General features: G+C 45.2%; 1 protein-coding gene across 3 annotated transcripts in view; it reads left to right on the top strand.

Annotated features, from left to right (window-relative positions):
• The window catches only part of DCUN1D3 (defective in cullin neddylation 1 domain containing 3), a 37988-nt gene extending 17480 nt beyond the window's left edge, over positions 1–20508 (top strand). For all 3 annotated transcript variants that reach the window (XM_035131538.2, XM_035131539.2, XM_035131541.2), the window contains exons 3-5: positions 5317–5398; positions 14765–15297; positions 16894–20508. In XM_035131538.2, the coding sequence (XP_034987429.1) occupies positions 14867–15297; positions 16894–17377 (915 nt within the window). In that variant the 5' untranslated portion in view covers positions 5317–5398; positions 14765–14866 and the 3' untranslated portion in view covers positions 17378–20508. The remainder of the gene's footprint in view (positions 1–5316; positions 5399–14764; positions 15298–16893) is intronic.
• The last annotated feature ends 2232 nt before the right edge of the window (positions 20509–22740 follow it).

Below are 22740 nucleotides of genomic sequence, written 5' to 3'. Positions count from 1 at the left end.
CAACTGAGCTGGCATAAAGGTGGGGAGCTAATTCAGCCCCTTTCTGGGCAACCTCACAGGAGCTCTGTGGAAGTCGTGGGCAGGGCCTGTGGCCAACACAGAAAGAGCAGTAAATGTGAATATCACCTTTATACAGCAGGCAATGTTTCTTCACACTCACAAGGTCCTTTCTATCCTCCATCCTTACAAGCAAGGAGTTCATCAGAGTTCAGGGACACATTCTAGCCAGGCAAACACACGTGAGGAGCGTGCAAAGCAGGGCTGGTGAGGGATGTGGCTTGGGTGGTTGCAGGCCTGAGGGTCCCAATCCCTGTTTTAGATGGAAGAGGTTCAGCAGAATTGTTCCACTTTCTCCCCTCTATTCCACACAGCCTTCCAATTTATTTATTTATCATTTTTATTTATTTTTAAATTGATTATGATACATAAATTTTATCTATGTACATATATATAAGTAGATAATTATGAACCTAAAATGTTATTCATATAATATGGTGATGTTATCTGGATGAATCTCTCTTTACAAAAGTCAATTCATTAGAAAGTCCACACAATGCTGAAAGGTTCACTATTTGCTTAAGATTTAAACAACTTCTCCCACTACCAACAAGAAAAATAATGTTAGAAAATGGCAACCTTTGGTAGCTGATGGTTTTACAGAATTTATCCAGAGCTGCAGCTGTCAGAAGTGAGTTAGGCTTCCCCAAGGAAGCGTAGACAGCTATCATGGGAAGTTTGGGGACTTTTAACTATGGAAAGGCAGCATAAAAATAAAATTATATAGAAGTTCAAACTTCTCTCTGAGCTCTGTTTTGATTTAGAAGTCTGAATGTGAGTTCTCAGAGGTCATTCAGAGGGAAGTAATAGTACCACTCTATTCTGCCTTAGTCAGACCACACTTGGAATACTGTGTCCAATTCTGGGCAGCACAATCTAAGAAGGATGTTGACAAGCTGGAACGTGTGCAGAGGAGGGCGACCAAGATGATCAAGGGCCTTGAAACTAAGCCTTATGAGGAGCATTTGAAGGAACTGGGTATGTTTAGCCTAGAAAAGAGGAGACTAAGAGGAGATATGATAACCATCTTCAAATACCTTAAGGGCTGTCACATGGAGGAGGGAGCATGCTTGTTTTCTCCTGCTCTGGAGGGTAGGACTCGAACCAATGGCTTCAAGTTGTAAGAAAGGAGATTCTGACTAAACATTTGGAAAAACTTTCTGATAGTAAGAGTTGTTCAGCAGTGGAACAGACTCCCATGAGAGGTGGTGGAGCTCATGGCAGTTGATTCCCTTCTATATTCATTTCTCTTCTGCTGTAGTGTCTGGGCTACATTAGAGAGGAGAAAAGTAAAGTAGAACCCCATGCTAGAAAGTGAAGGATGAAGGGGTAATCATAGAATTGTAGAATTGGAAGAGACCCCAAGGGCCCATCTAGTCCAGGGGTGTCCTGGACCTTGGAGGTTTTTAAGCAGAGGTTGGATGACCATCTGTCATGGATGCTTTAACTGAGATTCCTGCATTGCAGGGGAATGGACTAGAATCAGTGGTGTCCAAACCTTTTTCAAAGAGGGCCAGATTTGATGAAGTGAAGGGCCAGCCAAAGGACTGACCAAAGCTTTTTTTTTAGGATTGAAGTTGTAAAGGTTTTTGTTTAGGATTTTACCCCAGGAAATTAATCTGGCCCCTTTGGCGGCTTACTTCCTGGGGTAAAATCCTAAAAAAAAAAAAAACCTCTACAACTTTAATCCGGGCCAGATTAAGCCCCCAAAACAAACTTTGGACATCCCTGGACTAGATGGGCCCTTGGGGTCCCTTCCAACTCTGGAGGCCACCAAGTTGGACGAAGGCTGCTTTAGAATATAAGACACAATCCCTTCCCCAAGTATTTTACAATCTAAAATATGGCACAGACAGCCAAGGAATGGAGACATAGGATGCTGCCTTATACCAAATCAGACCATTGGTCTGTCCAGCTCAATATTGTCTAAACTGACTGGCCGTGGCTCTCCAAGGTTTCAGGCAGGAACCACTACCTGCAGATGTCGGGGATTGAACCTCGGAGCTTCTATGTGCAAGGCAAATGCTCTCTTATTAAGCTAGAGCTCTTAGAGAAATGGCAACAGATAGGGGAAGAGCATGTAAGGCTTTCATTTATGTATGCTTTCACTTGGCTACTGCAGTATCCAGAGGACTCTGTAGTTGTGCCAAAGGTGTGTCAGGAAATGTGGGCACTGAATAAGGATTTGAAGGAAATGAGAGGTGTGACAAGAGGGAGGCAAGAGGTGGAAAACAGAGTTTGGCAAGAAGGTTGGCTGGTCCTGGTGATACGGAAGCTGTCACAGACAGGCTGCAGCTCAGTGGATATTATGCATGCAAATACCCCTGGTTCAACCCGCAGCATCTTTAAGTAGGCCTGGGAACCCTTTTCTGAAACCCTGGAGAGCTGCCAGTCAATGTAGGCAGGCTCTGAGCTCAGTGAAACAATGGCCTGACTCGGTACCAAACAGCTTCCTGTGTAATGCTGCTCATCGCTGATGTTAGGCTTGTAACTAGCTTGTTCTTGTTGTTTAGTCGTTTAGTCGTGTCCGACTCTTCGTGACCCCATGGACCATAGCACGCCAGGCACTCCTGTCTTCCACTGCCTCCCGCAGTTTGGTCAAACTCATGTTCGTAGCTTCGAGAACACTGTCCAACCATCTCGTCCTCTGTCGTCCCCTTCTCCTAGTGCCCTCCATCTTTCCCAACATCAGGGTCCTTTCCAGGGAGTCTTCTCTTCTCATGAGGTGGTCAAAGTATTGGAGCCTCAGCTTCAGGATCTGTCCTTCCAGTGAGCACTCAGGGCTGATTTCCTTCAGAATGGATAGGTTTGATCTTCTTGCAGTCCATGGGACTCTCAAGAGTCTCCTCCAGCACCATAATTCAAAAGCATCAATTCTTCGGCGATCAGCCTTCTTTATGGTCCAGCTTGTAACTAGCTAGTCACCTATAATAAAGTGTGTGCTGCAGGGTTGTTTTTGTCTTGGTCTGTTTAAAAGTGCGTCTTTATTTTCCTCTAAGCACCCAGCCCAGAAAATGCACCTCTCTCTCCAAAAATACCACCCTCTAAAAATATTTTTGGAAATGTCGACTTCTTTCCCCGCCACCCCTCCAGTCGGCAGCTATTTATGGACAAATGTTGTCAGGGCTACCATGCAACCCAATTACAGAACAATTTGCAACACAACTGAACCCAAAATAGTAAGGGAGAGTTCACTGTTGTCTGTTGCAACAGATGTTCCAATTGCTTGGCACCTGGGTATGATGCAGCGTGTTTGTAGGGCAGCCTAGGTGGGGAAGAGAACATCACTTTGTCCTTCCTTGGCATACAAAAGAGGTCTGCTCAAATCTATGAGGAAACTGGGTTTGTCTGTGGAGCCTTCTGCTTTCCAGAACTGAAACGGCAATGGGCTGCAGTCTCTGGCCAAGCAGACATGGAGGCTTTCATGCATAACTTGACGGGAGTGAAAAGTGAGCTGCCAAATGTTTTTTGCCATGTTGGCCTTGTAAAGCAGAGCTCTCTCTCGCCATGTTGGGCCGTCAGTACTGTAAGGAAGAGCTCGCTCGCTGATGAAAAGCAGACGTTCACCATGCAAGTGTGATTGGTGGATTGCCAAATGGAGGTGACTTGAATGCACTAAAAAAGTACTGTATTATAAAAAAGATAAAGGTAAAGGACCCCTGACAGTTAAGTCCAGTCGCAGACGGCTCTGGGGTTGTGGCGCTCATCTCGCTTTACAGGCCAAGGGAGTCAGCATTTGTCCGCAGACAGTTTTTCCAGGTCATGTGGCCAGCATGACTGAGTCGCTTCTGGCAAAACCAGAGCAGCGCACGGAAACACTGTTTACCTTCCTGCAGCAGTGGTACCTACTTATCTACTTGCACTTTGACGTGATTTCGAACTGCTAGGTTGGCAGGAGCTGGGACCGAGCAACAGGAGCTCACCCTGTCGTGGGGATTCAAACCACCGACCTTCTGATTGGCAAGCCCAAGAGGCTCAGTGGTTTAGACCACAGCACCACCCGTGTACCCACCTCCCCCAAGTATTATAGCCAGTGCTATTTTTTGAGAAAAAGAGGTGCTGGAGCTCACCATGAATGCCTCCCTTGTTCTCCTATAATGGCAATGGCACACACAGGTGCCAGAACTGAATTCCGGCTGGGGGAAAACCCTGAATATAGGAACTGCATCTTATATATTGATATACCATTCTTCCATCACGAGATTCTGTGGCAATTAACAATATAAGGAAACAACATAATAGATGCCCTTAAATCCAGGTTTCCTAAACAGTGCTCCACGATGTGTCTGTGAGGAACACACATACTAGTGCCCCAAACTCTGGGAACTTTTAGGGAAAGTTGCATTTCTAAGGCTTGATGGCTCATAATGTCAGCTTTTTTTAGAAGGATACCATGGCTTAAAAGAAAACTGGAGAGTGAATGCCACAGATTGGGTGCCTCATTGAAAAGAGGCTCCCTTCTCTTACTGTAACTTACCCCACCTCTGGTGTTGGGGCACCCAGAGGAAAGTATTGGCTAAGGTACCCCGCAGCCAACCTAAAAACCCTTTAGAGATTCCTAGGCATACAACTGAGACCTTCTCCTGCCTCTGGGAACTTGAAATGTTCACAGGTAGAAGTGAAAGTGTCCGTATCAATAACAGGCTTCTCAGGACCCTCTCCAATCTCTTAAACAAGACATAAAACTGATTAAATACATTGCAGTGTACTTCTGCCCTGAGTCAACTTGCATTCTCGTTCATGGATTTGAGATTGTTGGAGACACATCTTCTGAATGCACCCGGGTCCCATCTCTGCACGGGGACTAGTTCACCATTGCTTATGTAAAATCCTTGTTTATATACTCTGAATCAGGGGAGGGAAACCGCAGCTCTACAGATATTGCTGGACTGCAGCTCCCATCCGTCCCAGCCAGCGGTCAACAATGATGACAGTGGCAGTCCAGAAACACCTGCAGAGCTACAGATGTCCTCCCCCCTTCCCTAAATGCATCAAATGTTAATTGGTATTCTACCAACAATTGCTAATGGCATCTTCGCCAAAATGCTTTATGCAACTTGGTGGCTGAGTACTTGGAAGCAGCTAACCTTCATATATGCCCTGGTATGAATTAACCCATCGGCAATGAGCAATGACCACATAAATGAAGCTGCCACCTTTGAATTTTGCTTTGTGGTGGTGACTTGAGCCTCGTATGTGCTGCAGCCATTGAAATTTCCTTCTTTCAAGATTTCTAAACCATGTCCCTGTTTTTCACAGTGTTCCATGGAGAGATCCTGATGCGAGGGTGGAGAGTCGGATTCCTTGCTGCAATGCCGTCCTGCTCCTCTGAGGATAGCATGTAAGTCCTCTGTTATGGTTGCTCTCTCGTAGAACGGACAAGTGTGCTTCTCAGACAGTCTGGACCACTCGACCATTAGCAAAAGACAGCCCCTCTTTTGGCCAGCCAATATTATAGCTGATGTCTTTGGGGGGCTGTTTGTGTCCGGAGGGTGGTGTGAGCCGGCAGTGAGGTGCAGGGTCCTTTAAACCTCTCCATTGAGGGGCGCACAGCCACACACACCCTCAATGAACAGGTGGTGTTCACTGCCGGCTAGCGGGAGCTGATGGCAAGATGCTTATTTACTCGAGTCTAATGTGCCATCTAGGGACGCGGGTGGCGCTGTGGGTTAAACCACAGAGCCTAGGGCTTGCTGATCAGAAGGTCGGCGGTTCGAATCCCCGCAATGGGGTGAGCTCCCGTTGCTCGGTCCCAGCTCCTGCCAACCTAGCAGTTCGAAAGCACGCCAAAGTGCCCCTACAGCGGGAAGGTAAACGGCGTTTCCGTGTGCTGCTCTGGTTTGCCAGAAGCGGCTCAGTCATGCTGGCCACATGACCTGGAAGCTGTACGCCGGCTCCCTCGGCCAATAACGCAAGATGAGTGCCGCAACCCCAGAGTCGGTCACGACTGGACCTAATGGTCAGGGGCCCCTTTACCTTTTTAATGTACCATCTAATGCGCACCCAACTTTTTGCAGCATAATTTGGCAAAAAAAGAGATGCTCATTAGACTCGAGTGAATATGGTATATTGGAAACTGCCTTTCAACTTTCCGATTCTATTATCTGCGGTTGTGTAATTCTGTCCCGGCTGGCTTATTTACCTCCATAAATAACACAGGCCAAATGCCTGCTGGATGGAAAATGTGTATCACTCTCCTGATTTATAAGAAAAGGGACAGGAATTATCCACAAAACTATTGGACAATCTAGCCCAGAATTCTCTGTTCTGCCTGGCAGTAGCTCTCCAGGGTCCTGGCCAGTGATCTTTCCCAGCACCTGCTGCTGAGATCCTTTAACTGGTGTAACCAGGATCAAGCCTTTTTGCAAAGGGACGTATTCTACCACTAAGCTGTGGTCCCTACTGCTTTTCATAGATACAATCTTTTGTCTCTTATAATCTTCTTTTCAGTTGTGAATTTTAAGAAAGACGCAAAGGGGGGGGCAGCACATCAACCAAACTCTCCTTGGTTCTCTGTCTAGCTTCCTGCAACTAGGAGAGCAACAGACAGGGGGAAAGAGCTGTGGCTCCAACTTGTGCAGAGTCCCACCCCTGGTGGGACAAATGTAAGCTTACTAATGTTTGGTTCCTTCAACCAGGGGAACTGGAGTCTTGATTAAAACTGCTGCTGCTGATGATGATGATTTTAAGAGGATTGATTGACCTCTTAAGGAGGAGGTGCTATAATCAGACTTAAGCAGAAAGCCAACTGTGTGTCAGAAATGGAAGCACCTTTTGAAACCTCAACAGTGATGGAATCATGCCCCTTACATTCTCCTGGTATTTGGGTTCACTGCAGGATCACTTCAGAATTGCAGCTAAAGGCAGGTTTAAAGCCATCCAAACTGGCCATCTCTATCTCTTGTGAGAGCTTATTCCATAGTTTAGCTTTGCGCCCTGTGAAGAAGTACTTCCTTTTGCCTTTCCTGAATTCAGCTTTATTGGATGTCCTCGAGTTTCAGTGTTATGAGAGAGTAAGGGGAGGAAAAGCCAATGTAATGAATCTTACTGTCTTTGTGCAGTTGCCTGTGGCCACAAGCAATAAACACTTTGAAATGAGCTTTATGCAAATCTGCACAGAGCTTCTGTTTAGTTTGTGGGTTTAATGACACACAATGCTAAAGGATTAAAATAAGTTTCATCCTCCTCAAGCCCTCATCTCTCTCCCCATCCCCCAAATGTGTCTGACTTTGTGCGTTTTCCCTTCACCAACTTTTTCTAGGTCTGTATGCACATTGGGTTTTTGAATGAGTGTGATGGGTGCCATCCCCTCTGGTCACACGCCCCCTCTGCTAATCACCACCATCCTACATATAGAGAGAGAAAGCCCTCAAACTTAGCTTTTTCAAGGGATCTGGGTAGAAATGCGATCCCGTAAAATTAATCTGAGCCTTGAACATCTGAGCCTTGACTCCCTCGGGAGGTTGTGGACTCTTTCCTTCATTGGTGCTTTTAAAGCAGAGGTTGGATGGTCATCTTGTCATGGATGCTTTAGCTGAGATTCCTGCCTTGCAGGGGGTTGGACTAGATAAGGCATAGGCAACCTTGGCTCTCCAGATGTTTTGGAACTACAACTCCCATGATCCCTGACCACTGGCCCTGTTAGCTAGGGATCATGGGAGTTGTAGTTCCAAAACATCTGGAGAGCCAAGGTTGCCTATGCCTGGACTAGATGACCCTTGGGTCCCTTCCAACTCTATGATTCTATGTCAATGATGGTTTTTTTAATGTGTTGTTTGGCAGTTTTCCTCTGTGTAAATGAGTTCTGGTCTAACCGAGTAAAACAGTACGTTAGACTTAAAGCTAAGAACCTAGGGTTTATGCCTCGCCCAAAGTGTGGACAGTCTTAATGAAATTCAATGGGCAATTCCTGTTTCCGGTTGAACTTTGGTAATCTGGCTGGCAGGCACCCTTGGGCTGGCCCTATAGAGAGCTGGAGGGTGAAGAATATCCTGTAACCTGTTTTGCAGTAGCCTTTGCTGCTCAAACAGCAAACTTCATGTGAGTGTCAGAAGCAAATGTGCTCTCTCCCTCCCTCTCTCTCTCTCTGAACTCATTTTATGGCCTTGGGCAAGTCTCTCTTAGCCTCTTGTTCCTCCCTACTGAAAATCTATTCCAACAAATTGTGGTTCTCTACTCTGCCTATAAAAATTAAAAGTGCAATATGCTTGTCCTACTTTGAATAGGCAGGTTGAAATAAATGGGCATGACTAATGAAGGTTCATTAATTTCAGTGGGTCTACTCTTAACAGAATTGGATATAGCCCTAGGTTCTTTTTAGTTCTGTCCGCGAGGGACAGCAAATCTTTCATGAGCATAAGTGTAGGAATGTTTTTTTGTGAGTAATATTTAATTGTAATCAGTGTCTGCTTCCTTCTTGCATTTGGTCAGGTTAGTAGGGTCAGTAGTCTTCAACCTTTTCTGACCCAGTACCCACTTTTAATCCAAACATGCATATAGGAACTCATTTCCTAACCTTTTGTCATATATTTGCATGTTGGTAGTACTCCTGTAATAACCCACCTTGGATCAGGCTGTGACCCACTAGTGAGCTCTGACCCACCAGTGGAAGACCAATGGGCTAGACAATTACCCTTTTCCCACTTGCCCCATGCACCCTGTGATGAGAGAGGTTGTCTGAATTTGAATTTGCATTTGCAAGCAAGACAAGAGTTTAGGCTCCCATCACGTTAAGTCATTCAGGTGCTGTCCTGCAGACCTGCTAGGAAGCCAATGAGGGGGAGCCCTGGGCATTAGGGAGCAGACTTTGAAAGCCCATCCTCCTTCAGCCAATAAATATTTCCCAGCTTGCCTCTAGTGGGGTTTGGTTGCAGATTTGACGCTGTTGGATTCAGGGCTCGATAGAGACAATGAATGGCTAGCTAGGTACAGCAACTTAAGAGGAGAAGAAGAAGAAGAAGAAGAAGAAGAAGAAGAAGAAGAAGAAGAAGAAGAAGAAGAAGAAGAAGAAGAAGAAGAAGAAGAAGAAGAAGAAGAAGAAGAAGTAATTGGCCCTCTTGAAACATACTGATGCATCCTGCTCATCTTCATTTGCCAATTCATCGCCAGCTGGGGGTGGGTCACATCCACTCGGATTTCATCTTTCCAACTCTCTTGCCTGGCTCTTGTTTGCATTCATGCTCTACATAGTAATGGGACACACCTAATTCTTGCATTGCTGGGACCTTCTGGCATCATTTCTCTCTCCTTCTAGTGTGTGTGTCTGTCTGTGCATATACACACACAATTCTGCCAGCTAAGGATAACGTGTCATGCATCTAAATTAGGCTCTTCATAACCATCCCACCTCCCACTGGCCTCCTCATCCCATCCTATTGTGGGAAGAGCCACTGCTTTGTTCTAATGGTGCTTCTGTGTGTGTATGGCTTTTTTAAAAGCCAGAACAGAGATGTCTTGTTCTACTCCCTTTCTGCTGCTGCTGTGGGATTTGTGTGTGTTGTTTTGATTCTGCCTTTCTATTAGAAAAGAGATTCCAGGCAGTGAGCAGAAGAAGTCTGAAGCAAATGCACTACTGACATTTTCAAACCACAAAACAATAGCAACCATTATCGATTCACCAACAGTCCCAGTTTCCTGATCTTTAAAAGCCCTCTTATGGAGGCAGGTCTTCAACGTGTGGTGTGGAAGGGTTACGCCATGATGGGGCCAGGTGGGCCTCCCTAGGAGGAATGGCATTCTGCAAGAAGGGTGCCACAGCCGAGAAGGCCCCGTCTCTCATACCACCTGTTGAATTTCAGAAGATGGAGGGACATGGAGCAGGGCCTCGGATGCTGATCTGATCATGCATCACAGAGGTGCGTAAGGGAGGCGGTGGCTCTGGTATCTTCGTCCTAGGCCTCCTCAGATTTTTGCTCATGTGCTGCAACAGCAGGCAGCTATATGCAAGGATGTTTCATCCTCTGGGACTGCACCTTGGGCCAGGTTGGCGAATTTGAGGGCCTCTTCTCAACAGGTGCTCAGGGCTGGGTTGGAAAGGAGGTAGCATAAATTTAGAAGAGACTTGAGATAAAAAAGAAACAGCCACCACCATCGAGATACTGAGATACACTGCTGCTGAATAATAGTGCTGGTCCCCGTCACCAATTGTCATATGTTACTTTCATAGAACAGCTAACATAGTAGCTAAGGCTGAGCTATGGATCAAAAGGTCCCTGGTTCAAATCTTGCCCTGAGGCAAATTGCACTTTGTTCTTCTCTGCCCACCATTGGCATGTGACCTCAGGAAGGATACAGACCCTGGGCTGAAAAAATGTTATAAGGATAAAAACTCGATTGCTCTGAACACCTGAAAGTTCCAATACAGAGCTTTCCAAACTTTACATGTTTGTGACACGTGTTTTGGACATGCATCATTTCACGTGACACAGTAAATCAGTTTTACTAGCAAACCAGAGGCTAAACTAACCCCTTTCCAGCCCCGGGAAGAGTGCAGGGAGCGTTCACACGACACACCAACACATTGCAGCCAACACACTACCATGCCGCGACACACAGTTTGGAAAGCTCTGTTCTAATACAAAGTGTTGAGTGTGTGTCTGTGTGTATCTATATCCAGAGAGGGGAATCTTGAAAGCATCAAGCAGCATCAAACTTCAGACAAGTTTTCTCCAGATCTCTGAAGAATGCAGTTAATCAGTAAAATGATATGTTTATTATGGTGACTAACAATGTTAAATGTTTTAAAGGAAGATGGAAGAGGAAACATCTTCAAATGCTCCTGAAATACCTTTTTGAAGGGTGGGACATCATTCGCTCCAACTTTGGACTGTGTGATTACTGACCGGGTTACCACAAACACACATCCGCTGTGCATAGGGAATCCTTTTATACTTTCCCTCCAAATAGGCTGAAGGCATTGTTTGGAAATGAAAGCTTTTCTAAGAGCAGCAAAAGTTCGATCTTGCAAGTACTGTTGAAAGTATTGATCTCTCTTTAATGAACTGAACCCAGCGGGGAAATGCTTGGAATTGGCTGGCAAGTACATTTCCCTGAGAATCCTACCTCAAAAGTTCTTTTTCGAATGAAAAATTATCGGTACAGACTTGGGAGGTCTGAGCACCCTCAAAGTCAGATTATGACAATGTTAACCAGCATTGGGCCCACCCACCCTTGGCAAGTTGTTCGGTGAAACATCGCTTCCAAATAACTTTCCTCAAAACCCACCCATCTTTCCCCATAAAGTATGGATGATTTATAAATGCTTGCCTTTAAAAACCGTACTCATCAGAGGTCTGCTTTAAACCAGAAAGTATTTCCAGCCCTTTTTATGACAAAAACTTGCATCGTAAGCATATCTTCCCCTGGAAAGGCAGATACCTTTTGCAGCATTCTCTTGTTACATAAATTTGGCGTATTCATGGAGTGTGCCGGGGAGGTTGCCCTGGCAGAGCTGAAAGTTTTGTAAAGATGGTGTAGAGGAGCTGGCAGCCTCCAAGATAAAACCAGGTTTGAGCACTCACTCCAGTTGGAAGAGAGCAGCGATGTGCATTATCTGGCCCACTGGCACAGCATCCCTTATGAGGCGGGCTGCTGTGCTTCCAAGAGCCGTTAAAGACAACTCTGCACAGAACGCAGTTTAGTCTAGCTTTGAGCCATGATTAGAACCATCTGCCATCTCATCCAGCCTCAATACTCCATGTCCTTTTTAATGATAACTTAGCAGTTTTTATGGGATTGGATCAGGGTGGGCAACATGCCTCTGATTTATCCCACAGAAGGCAAGTCGTTCTGTCGCCATCATAGCCTTTTTATATTGCTGGAATATCACTTCTTATACTTCCCCCACCCCACCCCCATTTCCCCAGGCACATTGCTCCAGCATGGGGGTTTTTTGGGGGGTGGGGGACGCGGGCCTTTAGATTTCCACTGTAAAATCCAAACTTTGGAGAGTGGTGGAAGAGAAAGTGCAGCAAATGGAGCCAAGAATCCAAACTTGGCAGTAGCTTGATGCAAACTGTGGGTATCGTAAAGCTCCTTGGATGCTTAGCTATTAAAATGCATTTATGGTTTTTAAATAGCTTCCTGAAAAAGATTCTGGGTCAGAGTCATCTGTCTCGGCAAATTCAGCGCATGAATCGACCTCTTTGTAACCCTGTGTTACAGTAAGAATTTTAGGAATTTCCTTTGATTACCTCTTGCCAGTCGGCCACTGGGAGAAGCCACAGCTGCTTTCTAGGTGCAGAGGTGAGGGAATGTGGCGTCACACAGTTTAAATGGTGCTTCCAAATGTAGAGACCTGTGGGGCGGTGGGGGATCATTTAGGTACGCCCACAATAAATGTGGAGACTGTGCTGAATCCACGCATGTGTTTTTTTCCTGGCAGATTTGAAGCATATTGGGCTGGCACAAGGGGAGTTTCTGTAAGCAGTTTTTATTGCGCGGGCATGATGTTTCTCATGCTACCTGTCCTGCCTCCTCGAGAGGCAAGCAGAATCACATAGAATTTGCGAACCAACAACCTTGGTCACAGCTTCGCAGAAGCATGCTGTTTAAAAGGGCTTCGATAAAGCAACAATGCCAGTCTTAATGGGGGCGCAGCAGGATCCTAGACGAGCCCTCTCAGGGCTGCGGGGGGGACGTTTAGCATCACCTTGGGAAGAAGCCCATAGGTCAGTGGGCCCATGTTCAATCCCTGGCATCTCTAATTAAAAGCAGCGGTTGGCATTTAATTATTTAATTAAATCATTTAATTATTTAATTTAAGCCATTTCTATACCTCTGAATCATTAGCATTTCTTAGCACTGTGCCTAGCCATAAACCATGCAGGTTCAGCAAGGAGGACGTGCCTACCTGATCTCAGTTGGGAGGGAGTTCCACTGGCTTGGGATCACATGCAGTGAATGCATGGCTTCTGGTAAATCATGAGATGCGCCTCTGAGCCATGGCTGATCACCAGTGAAGACTCCCTTCATATATTTTGGTGGTCAGGTGGCAGTATAAGGAATCAGGCAGTCCTTGCGATATCCTGGACCTAATCCGCTTCGTAAGGGCCTTTTGCAATGATATGTTCGGCAGTGGAATTTGCTACCAAGGAGTGTGGTGGAGTCTCCTTCTTTGGAGGTCTTTAAGCAGAGGCTTGACAGGCATATGTCAAGAATCCTTTGATGGTGTTTCCTGTTTGGCAGGGGGTTGGCCTGGATAGCCCTTGTAGTCTCTTCCAACTCTATGATTCTATGATATTATTTCTCTAAGATCTTGTACCTGGTGCCCTCCAGATGATGTGCCATCAGCCAGTTGCCCCAAACACCTGGAGAATATATTTGTTTTCATTGATTCAGTCAACGGCAGAAATTGGCTACTTGTGACAACTCTGATTTCTAGACTTCTTTGCATATACGATCTGATTGCAACCCTATAGTGGCCTTATAAAAATAGGTTGGGGGGGGGGAGGAAAGGGTCTTAGACTAAAAATCACCAGATGAGTTCATGGCAGAGGAAAGATCTGCCTACTTCCCCATCCATAGCTCAGTGACCTAGCCACTAGGCTACACTAGGTTGCCTTCAATTTGCAGGCTGCACTAGAATCCTTGCCTTGAGAGCTTCAGCAGGGATCACATGCAAAGTACTGCCCCAGAAACAGCCACTTCCTGTGGTGTCGGGGCAGGCCTGGCCAAACACATTTTGCACTTCTGCAAGGCTGCATTGCATAACTGGGGGTGGGGTGCACAAGAATCCTTCAGAGACTGCAATCTGGGACTGTGTATGAGATAAGAGTCAAGCCAGAGTATCCAAAGCGGGAACAAAGGATGAGGTCATATATTGGATGGGACTGTTCAGCCCAGTTCTGTCTTCTCCAGTGCTCCTCAACATCCTTCTCCAGGTATTTTGGGCAACTGACTATATATTCAACTGACTATAAGTGCGTCTTTGATTAATTGGGCAACACACCTTGTTTAAAGTTAGTTGCTTTCAATTTAAGTATTTCTATAAACTACAGGTGGTAGCAGCATCTTAGGGGATTTCCTCCATTCTCTTGCTTGGAAGGTGGCACCAACTGTGATGCATACATGCAAAGGTAAAGGACCCCTGGATGGTTAAGTCCAGTCAAAGGCAACTATGGGGTTGCGGTGCTTATCTCACTTTCAGGCCGAGGGAGCCAGCATTTGTCCACAGAAAGCTTTCCGGGTCATGTGGCCAGCATGACTAAACCGCTTCTGGCACAACAGGACACTATGGCGAAAACCAGAGCGCACAGAAACGCCGTTTACCTTCCCGCCACTGTGGTATCTATTTATCTACTTGGACTGGCGTGCTTTCGAACTGCTAGGTTGGCAGGAGCTGAGACAGAGCAACAGGAGCTCACCTTTGTTGGTTGGATTCAAACTGCCAACCTTACGAATGGCAAGCCTAAAAGGCTCAGTGGTTTAGATCTTGCAGTAGTCATTGTATCACCACCCTGTTCATTGTTTTATTGTTATTTCTAAACCATAGGAGCCAACTCCTAGGGACTGAGGGATCTTTGGCCCCCTCAATAAAATATTTGAGGAGGCTGCCCCCCTCCAAGTTGATGGGCATTGCCATTCAACTGGTGTCTGTGCACTGCGTCATGTGATCAGTTATGCAGGGTGGGGCTTACACACACACACCAATTTTTTATTCACGTTGGCACCCCTGTTCTAAACAATTTTTCCACCCACTTCCCCCTAGGTTGTGCCACCGTCAATGATGGCATGCTGAGACCCACCAAGCAGCAGCGGCGTGGGCGTGCGATAGCAAGGGGGCCGCTCTAACCGCTGGGCGTGGGACACCATGGGCCAGTGCGTCACCAAGTGCAAGAATCCTTCTTCCACTCTTGGCAGCAAAAATGGCGACCGAGAATCGAGCGGCAAGGCTCACGGCAAGCGGAGCACGATTCACAAGGAGGAGCACTGCACCGTCGGTGGGAAATCCTCCGGGGACATCCTGGTCAATGGGACAAAGAAAATGGACGCCTCTGTAGAGTCTAGTCAGCCTCCTTCTTCTTCCGGGGATGCGAAGAAGGAGCCAGTTTCTGGCACGGAGGAATCATCCCTCCACAGGACTGAGGAATTATTTAGGAGATACAAGGACGAGCGAGAAGATGCCATATTGGAGGAAGGCATGGAGCATTTTTGCAACGACCTCTGTGTCGACCCAACCGAATTCAAAGTCCTCGTCCTGGCATGGAAATTCCAGGCAGCTACCATGTGCAAATTCACAAGGTGAGTTCCTGCAGCTGTGACCTGTTCGAATACTATTTATTTCCTGACATACATAAATATTGGTGGATTGCTAACTTGCTGATTGATTGTGAATCTACATAAACTGTATATAAGAGAAAACGATTCTAACAGAAACCATACGCCCCATGTCTTTTAGGTGATGCACACTGTGTCGTTTTTCGAAGAGGCACCCCCTCTTTTATACATTAGAGGGTGCCTCTTAGGGTAATGGTTTCAGGTTATATAAATAGTTGGATTACAAAAAAAAATGTTTTTGAAAATTTAAACCTGCTGTTGTAAAAATCATGATTCTCAGATTCTTCTCTTTTTGGAAAAAAAGTATGTGCAAATGAGTTGTTTTTCTCAACTTTTTGAAGACTTTTGCAACTGGTCCCTCCAAGTGGAGTCCCACTCTGACCTGTTAGGTTTTTGCTATTATTATTATTATTATTATTATTATTATTATTATTATTATTATGGCAGCTTCCAACAGAATATAAAAGTACACAACAAAGCATCAGACATTAAAAGCTTCCCAATACAGGGCCTGCCTTCAGATGCCTACAGAAAGTTGTCTGTTTATCTCTGACATCTGGCAGGAGGCTCTCTGCCAGGTTCCCTATAACTTCCTGCAATGAGGGAACCGCCAGAAGGCCCTTGGAGCTGGACCTTGGTGCCCAGGCTGCACAATGGGGGCAGAGACGCTCCTTCAGGTATACAGGGCAGAAGTATTGTGCTGGGGGGGGGTGCAGTTTACCTATTTACCCACCCCACGAGGACTGTCACCACCCAGGTAAGCCTGTGAACTGAGCTACAGATCTTTGGTGCTTCAGGCACCTTTCAGTGCATGAACATAAGTGCCAAGATTAGTTAACAGCAGGAGAGGTTGTTTGCCTTCTATCTCTGTGTGTGGGCTTCCTGGAGTCTTCTGGCTGCCCGCTTTGGGAAGCAGAATGCTTAACTGAGTGGACCTTTGGGGACAACCTTATGTATGTGTTTTTAAGAGAGAGAGAGTGTGTGTGTGTTTTAGTATGGAATTGTTTTCATTGTTGATGTTTTAGCTGCAAATCACTTAATATATTTTAAAGGCAGTGATTTCATGAAAGGAATCAAATAAATAAATAAGATGGACTGATCCACTGGGCTTCAGATTGTGTTGGGGAGGGAATCATGTCTTTGCATGTTCGCATACGGAGTAAAACTGTGTGTGAATGGAAATAAGCGCAACAGGCAGGACTGAGGGGGTTTAAATTCCTTCAGGGGCAACATGATGCTCAGTGACGCATATGTTTTCACAGAATGTTTGAACTGGAATATCTTTCCAGTACCATTGTCCGATTCCCCCTTTCCCAGCACAAATTAATTGGGATCAAAGGGAGGAATGCAAATCTCTTCTGATCGTTTTGCCAGCAGAAGCAGTTCTACTTGCCACTTGATTCCCCCCCCCAACTCCTCCCTCTGGGTTCTGGTTTGGGGGTTCTCACCCCTGATCCAAGGAAGTTGCATGTAGCAGCTGTGACTACTAGCCCTGAAGTTTTTGCATGTGGTGCTGAAGAAAAGGAGGTGGTCTAACTGGCTTCTTTCCCCCTTGACTAGGACGGAGTTCTTTGAGGGCTGCAAAGCAATAAACGCGGACAGCATCGATGGGATATGTGCCCGGTTCCCCAGCCTCTTAAATGAAGCCAAACAAGAAGATAAGTTCAAGGATCTCTACCGTTTTACCTTTCAGTTTGGCCTGGACTCCGAGGAGGGACAGAGATCGCTGCATCGGGAAATAGCCATTGCCCTTTGGAAACTAGTCTTCACTCAAAACAAGCCCCCGATATTGGACCAGTGGTTACACTTCTTGAACGAGAACCCCTCAGGAATTAAGGGAATCTCCCGGGACACGTGGAACATGTTCCTAAATTTTACTCAGGTCATTGGGCCGGACCTCAGCAATTACAGTGAAGATGAGGCTTGGCCCAGTCTCTTTGATACCTTTGTGGAATGGGAAATGGAAAGGCGGAAGAAGGAGGAGAACACCAAATGCGTTGCAGCTTCACAGACAGCAAGCCTGTGTATAGACCAACATACTTAGTGCCATTTAACACAGCGAAAACAGCCGTAACCTGTTAACCTTTCATTACCCATAAGCTCCGGACTCCTCTGGAATTTACAGACGCTCCAGATTTTTCTACTTTACACCTTTCTCTGCCTTGTATTTTTGAAAGGGCTCTAAAATCCTGTATCCATATTTTAGGCACTTTCTTTTGAATTTTGGGTTACTCTCGTTTCTTCTTTCCCCCTGCCCCCTGGAATGTTTGAGACCCCTGGCTGCAAGTTTAAATGGTTTCTTTCTCTCTTTTTCAAACATAAAACGTTGCAGATTGATGTTGGTTGCACAACTTTAAAAAAAACAAAAACTTTTTGTGAGGTTAAATTAACATCGCTAAATTATACAGTGCCAGATTGAAGTTCTGCAAATATACATACATATATATGTGTGTGTGTATATATTTCAGAGCAGGTCTATACTGTGTGTAGTGCTGTTTACATTGTTGAATTTTTTTTAAAAGGTTGTGATAATTTTAAGATTCATACCATGATGAATTAACAGTGTTAACTGTTAACTACAAATGCATTTAATTCCCAGGTAAATAAGATTCTGAAAGCCAATGAAAGCAGCATCTTTTCCTTTTTTTTGTAGCATGGCTAGCTTCATTTAATTTGGCTCCTGGTTTTTATGGGCAAGGAAAAAAGCTTACTTTTGTCTGAAAGAATATTCTGTACCTGCCAGTCAGCTGAGAATTCAGTAATAACCTTTTTTGAACCCTTGGTCCCAGGCAAGAGGGAGCAGTACATGGTTTGGTAGAGAGGGCTGTTGTTTTTTTACTTCTTGCCGTCTACTCTCTTCCCCCCCCCCCTACGAAAAAGAAAAGTCTGCCATAATTTGGGGCAGCTTTGCTCATAAGCTCTGATCACACCAACAGGGTGCCAAGCATGGACTGTGAAGGGGTGAAAACAAACCAGGAGTGGGGAACCTTTGGCCCTCTAGATATTGTTTAACTACAACTCTAGCACAGCCAGGGATGATGGGAACTGTATTTTAGCAATATCTGGAGCAGTAAAGGTTCCCCATGCCCAAACTAGGCAGCCTTGCAGGGATGATGCTAATGCAAGCCCTTTTCCAATAGCACTAAGTGATGGGATTCTCCTCTCACATGGGCTACTTGTGTGTACAATGGGCATTGCCACTTTCCGACTGCAAACTGGCCATCCCTCGCTGTGCGTTAAGGGCATAAGAGCTTTACTACCTCGGTTATAAGGTTGTAGTCATTCCTCTGCCCGCCCACTCCCCAAATCCACAAGGGATTGTATTTTCATGGCCGTGCAAAAGCGCTTTTGCTTGACTGAAAAGCCAAAGTGGTGGTGGTTCTTCTTCTTCTTCTTTCAGGAGCATGAGCCTAGAGAGAAGTGCCGAATGTTTACCCTCCAAGGAAATAATTTAAAAAGACACACACGCACACAACTTGAATAAAAAAAGACTGCTTTAATTTTATATATTTGACTCTTGGATAAAAGTGTCGACCCTGTTTGGCTGGTAACTATCTGTATAAGAGGGTGTGTTTTAAAACAGCAGCAACTACAAACAAGCCCTTGGTTTTGAAATCAGAGTAGTGACCATTTCTTCTCTGCTCAAAGAAATGAGCTCCAGCTGAATACGATTTTCCACTCTTCTCCTGGGGTCCTTCCTGTGTCTTTTTTAGCAGCAGCCTGGCCAGGTAGTTCGGCAGATGTTCCTTTGGCTCGCATAGACATTCAGAGGTAGCAAAAGCTTGGATTTCTGTTTCATCTGCTGCTGTTGGAAAGCCCAGAATTAACCAGAGTGAAGGGAACCCTGTTTTGGAACAATATTTAGCAGTGACACGGTAGGCCTATTATTTTGGGGTGGATTTGTTTCTTTTAAATTTCACCTGTTTGGGGGATGATTTGCTCGCTTTCAACTGTTGTAACCAAAAAAAGGGAGTTTCCTTAACATTGGCCGGATTATGTTGTTAACTGGATTTTTGAAAAACAATGTTAACCTTTTAAAAAAACTTGGGAAAAGGAATAGTTGCCGAGGCTTTCACCTGCAGTGAGCCTCTCCTCCATATGGCTGTCTTTTTTATATGAACATATAAATTTTCCAGTCACTCAGTCAAGGCTCGCAAAAGTAGGTTTTACTTTCCCTCCCTCCCCCCCTTCTAACATAGTTAACACAGCCTTTCCCCAACTTTGTATCCTCCAGATCTTGTAGGACTACAAATCCCATGTGGGAGTTGTGTTCCAGCATGCAGAGGATACCAGGTTGACGAAGGCTGGCTTAACGAGTAACAGACTCACTCGAGCTTTGTTTTTAAAAGGAATCCATCAACGGATACATCCCGTTGCGTGTAGCTTGTGATGAATGGGAAAGCCGATTGTGTGGTAGGTTGGGCAGGGGGATTGAAGACCCCCCTCTTTGCAATTGCCCTGTAACCATGCAATGTGCTGAAGCAGGCTAGCTCATTTCCTCCACCGCTACAGCTCTTCATGCAAGAGAAATCACTTCAAAGTCATACACACCTTTCTCTCTCTAGTATCCCTCCCCTTTCCCCTTTCCTAATGAAGTTTGCATGGACGCACTTGGATTATCCCAATTGGTAGTTCCATCAAGACAAATTCTTATAGATCTGAAATTGCCAACAATCCTGAGCTGGATAAGAAAAAATAAATAAAAATACTTGAAATTCACACCCTCTCTTGCCTGTCAGGAGCAGGAATTGACATCCATTTGTTTGTTGATGAATATTGACTGCATTAAAACACCTTTTTAAAATTGTGCAAACGCTACCAGGAGTGCTGTTTTTACGGGAAAGCAGGTTTTAGTGGCTGCCAACTCCTCAGACCCCCCCCCCCCCGCTCTTTAGTCCAGACAGGAAGTCATCCTTCAGGGTTAAGGCTGCATGTGTGTTCCGTTCAATATCCTCTTTTTTATTTATTTATTTATTTTATTATTTATTACAAAGGAAAATGTGTGCCTAAAATGGGGGGGGGGTTGCCTTTTCTCTTGGTGTGTTAATTCATTCCCGAGGGCCCTGAACCCTCTTGCTTGACCTTGCAAAGTATTTAGCCACCTGCTTGAAGGCTTGGCCCACAGAGGCTTTCAGAAGAAGCCTTGGTTATTAAACACATAATGAATGGCAGTAACTGTGCATTTGAGAGTCTCTTGTCTGCAGCGGTTCTGGGAATACCTATTTTAGTCAGCAGCCTGTTCTAAAGAGGTTTGGAACATCCCTCGCTCTTGTCGGGCAACAAGCCCTGCTTCCACATCATGTGCCACAAGTGTTAAGAGGTGAGAGAATTTCTCCTTGCCCACCTGCACTACCCACCCCCCTCCACTGTTTCTTCCTAGAGGCACCATTGCATGATCTAATTTACCTTCCACCAACACTTTAAGCTTTCTCAGCCTCCTGAGAGAACATGCCAGCGAGAAAAAGAACCCCGTGTAGCGAGGCTCCCAGAAATAAATATATATATTTGCCCAGATTGCTTCAAAATTTCATCCCTGTAACAGAATTGCTTGCTTGTGTGAGAGCAGGGATCAGATGAACCAATGGTCTGAGAGGATGGAAGATAGGCTAGCCCAAGCATCTGCAGGTCCACAGGTTCCTTGTCCTTGGCTTTGTCTAATGAGTGCTTGCAAATTAAGCTGCCCTATCGAGTGCATCTCCCACTCTACGATTCCCAGAAGAAATAGTAGCTCCATGAAATATAGTGTGTTCTCATTGCCCTTTTTCCTGCCAGTATATGAGCAAGGCCACCAGGGCTGGGCGACCATCTGGTTTTCAACATTGTGATATATCGCCTGCTAAACTTTGCAATATACTGATATATAATGATGTCTGAAATAAGGAGGGAGCTTTGTAGAGGCATCGGCTGGCTTCACGGTTTTTTCCACATTGTGATTTTTGCATAGCGCACACATACACACCACGATTTGTGATATATTGCAACGTCAAAATTATGAAATTGATATAACAATGTGGACTTCAAACCCATTTTGGATCATATATCGCCCAGCCCCAACATACAGGTGAAACTCGGAAAATTAGAATATTGTCGAAAAGTGCATTTATTTCAGTAATGCAACTTATTTTTTATTTTAATTTTAATTTTTACAAATGCTTTCTTTTGGAGATTCCACAGTAATAAAACAAATAGTTACAATAATACAAAAATAAACATCGCTATTACATTTCATTAATTGCATTCCATGTATAATTGAGCTGCCTAATGACAAATAATTACAATTACAACAAATAAAGGCTTGACTTATCCTGCTTTGCATGTCATGCATCTATCTCATATATTGCTTTCACCTATTAAGTTGCATTACTGAAACAAATGCACTTTTTGACGATATTCTGATTTTTCGAGTTTCACCTGTATATTGCCAGGTCAAAAATTAATTAAACCGATATCACAATATGGACTGGTTTGGGGCAATATATCGATATAACACCCAGCCCTAAAAAGCCACCCTCCACAGAGTGGGACTAATGATGTGCTGGGATTCTTTGGTGCAACCTCACTGTGAACTGACACAGAATCTCTGAAGAAACATTGCCCATAAAACACATTGTTCCTGAACTCTGGCCATACTGTTTCCTGCTTGGCAGGGACTGGATGGCCCTTGTGGTCTCTTCCAACTCTATGATTCTATGATAAAGGTGGAGGGTGGCAATATTAGCAGATATTCTGCAGTTGCCCAGAGGAGATGCCTCCCAAGTTTAAGTGTCTTAATTTCTCTTCCTGCTCCCCAGCCTGCAAAAGTGTCAAATGTAGCTTATGGGGTGGGGGCACTTTAATCCACCAAGAAGCAGCTCCTTTACACTTTTGCCAGTGGGACAGGGGCCAGGAACTGCATTGATGGACTCCAGCTTCCATCAGCCCCAGGGAGCACAGCTGGTTGTCAGGGATAGTGGCATCTGCAGACATCTGGAGAACCACAGGTCCCATCCCCCCCCCGCTGCTCTGAAGGGGTGGAGCTGAGAGGGTGGAGTGGAAAGCTTGATTGATTGCTGAAACGTGAATCTCTCGTGGAACAGGCCCGAATGTAAAATACCTGTTCTCATTTTTACACCATCTTTTAAACATGTAAACTTGGGGTTGTGAATGGGCATGATGTTGACAAGGACTTTAAAATGTGGCTGACGTAAAAAATAGGCATTGATTTGGCCCCTGCAGTGAAATCTTCCACAAACTTGGAGCGAAATGGCTGCAGAGACTCATTTAGCACAGTCGTGGTAATTATCGGCTGGAAAATGAGTTGATGGCTGTAGTTTCTGTGGCATCCTGCTGCCTTTTTCCATAAATGTGATTTTTAAATCTCTTTCCCTCCCCCCCCCCATCCTGGTAATTAAATATTTACACTTCCTA

This window comes from Zootoca vivipara, chromosome 14, assembly GCF_963506605.1.
Source record: "Zootoca vivipara chromosome 14, rZooViv1.1, whole genome shotgun sequence".
Classification (NCBI taxonomy): Eukaryota; Metazoa; Chordata; class Lepidosauria; order Squamata; family Lacertidae; genus Zootoca; species Zootoca vivipara.
This window is presented reverse-complemented; position numbering and strand designations above follow the sequence as displayed.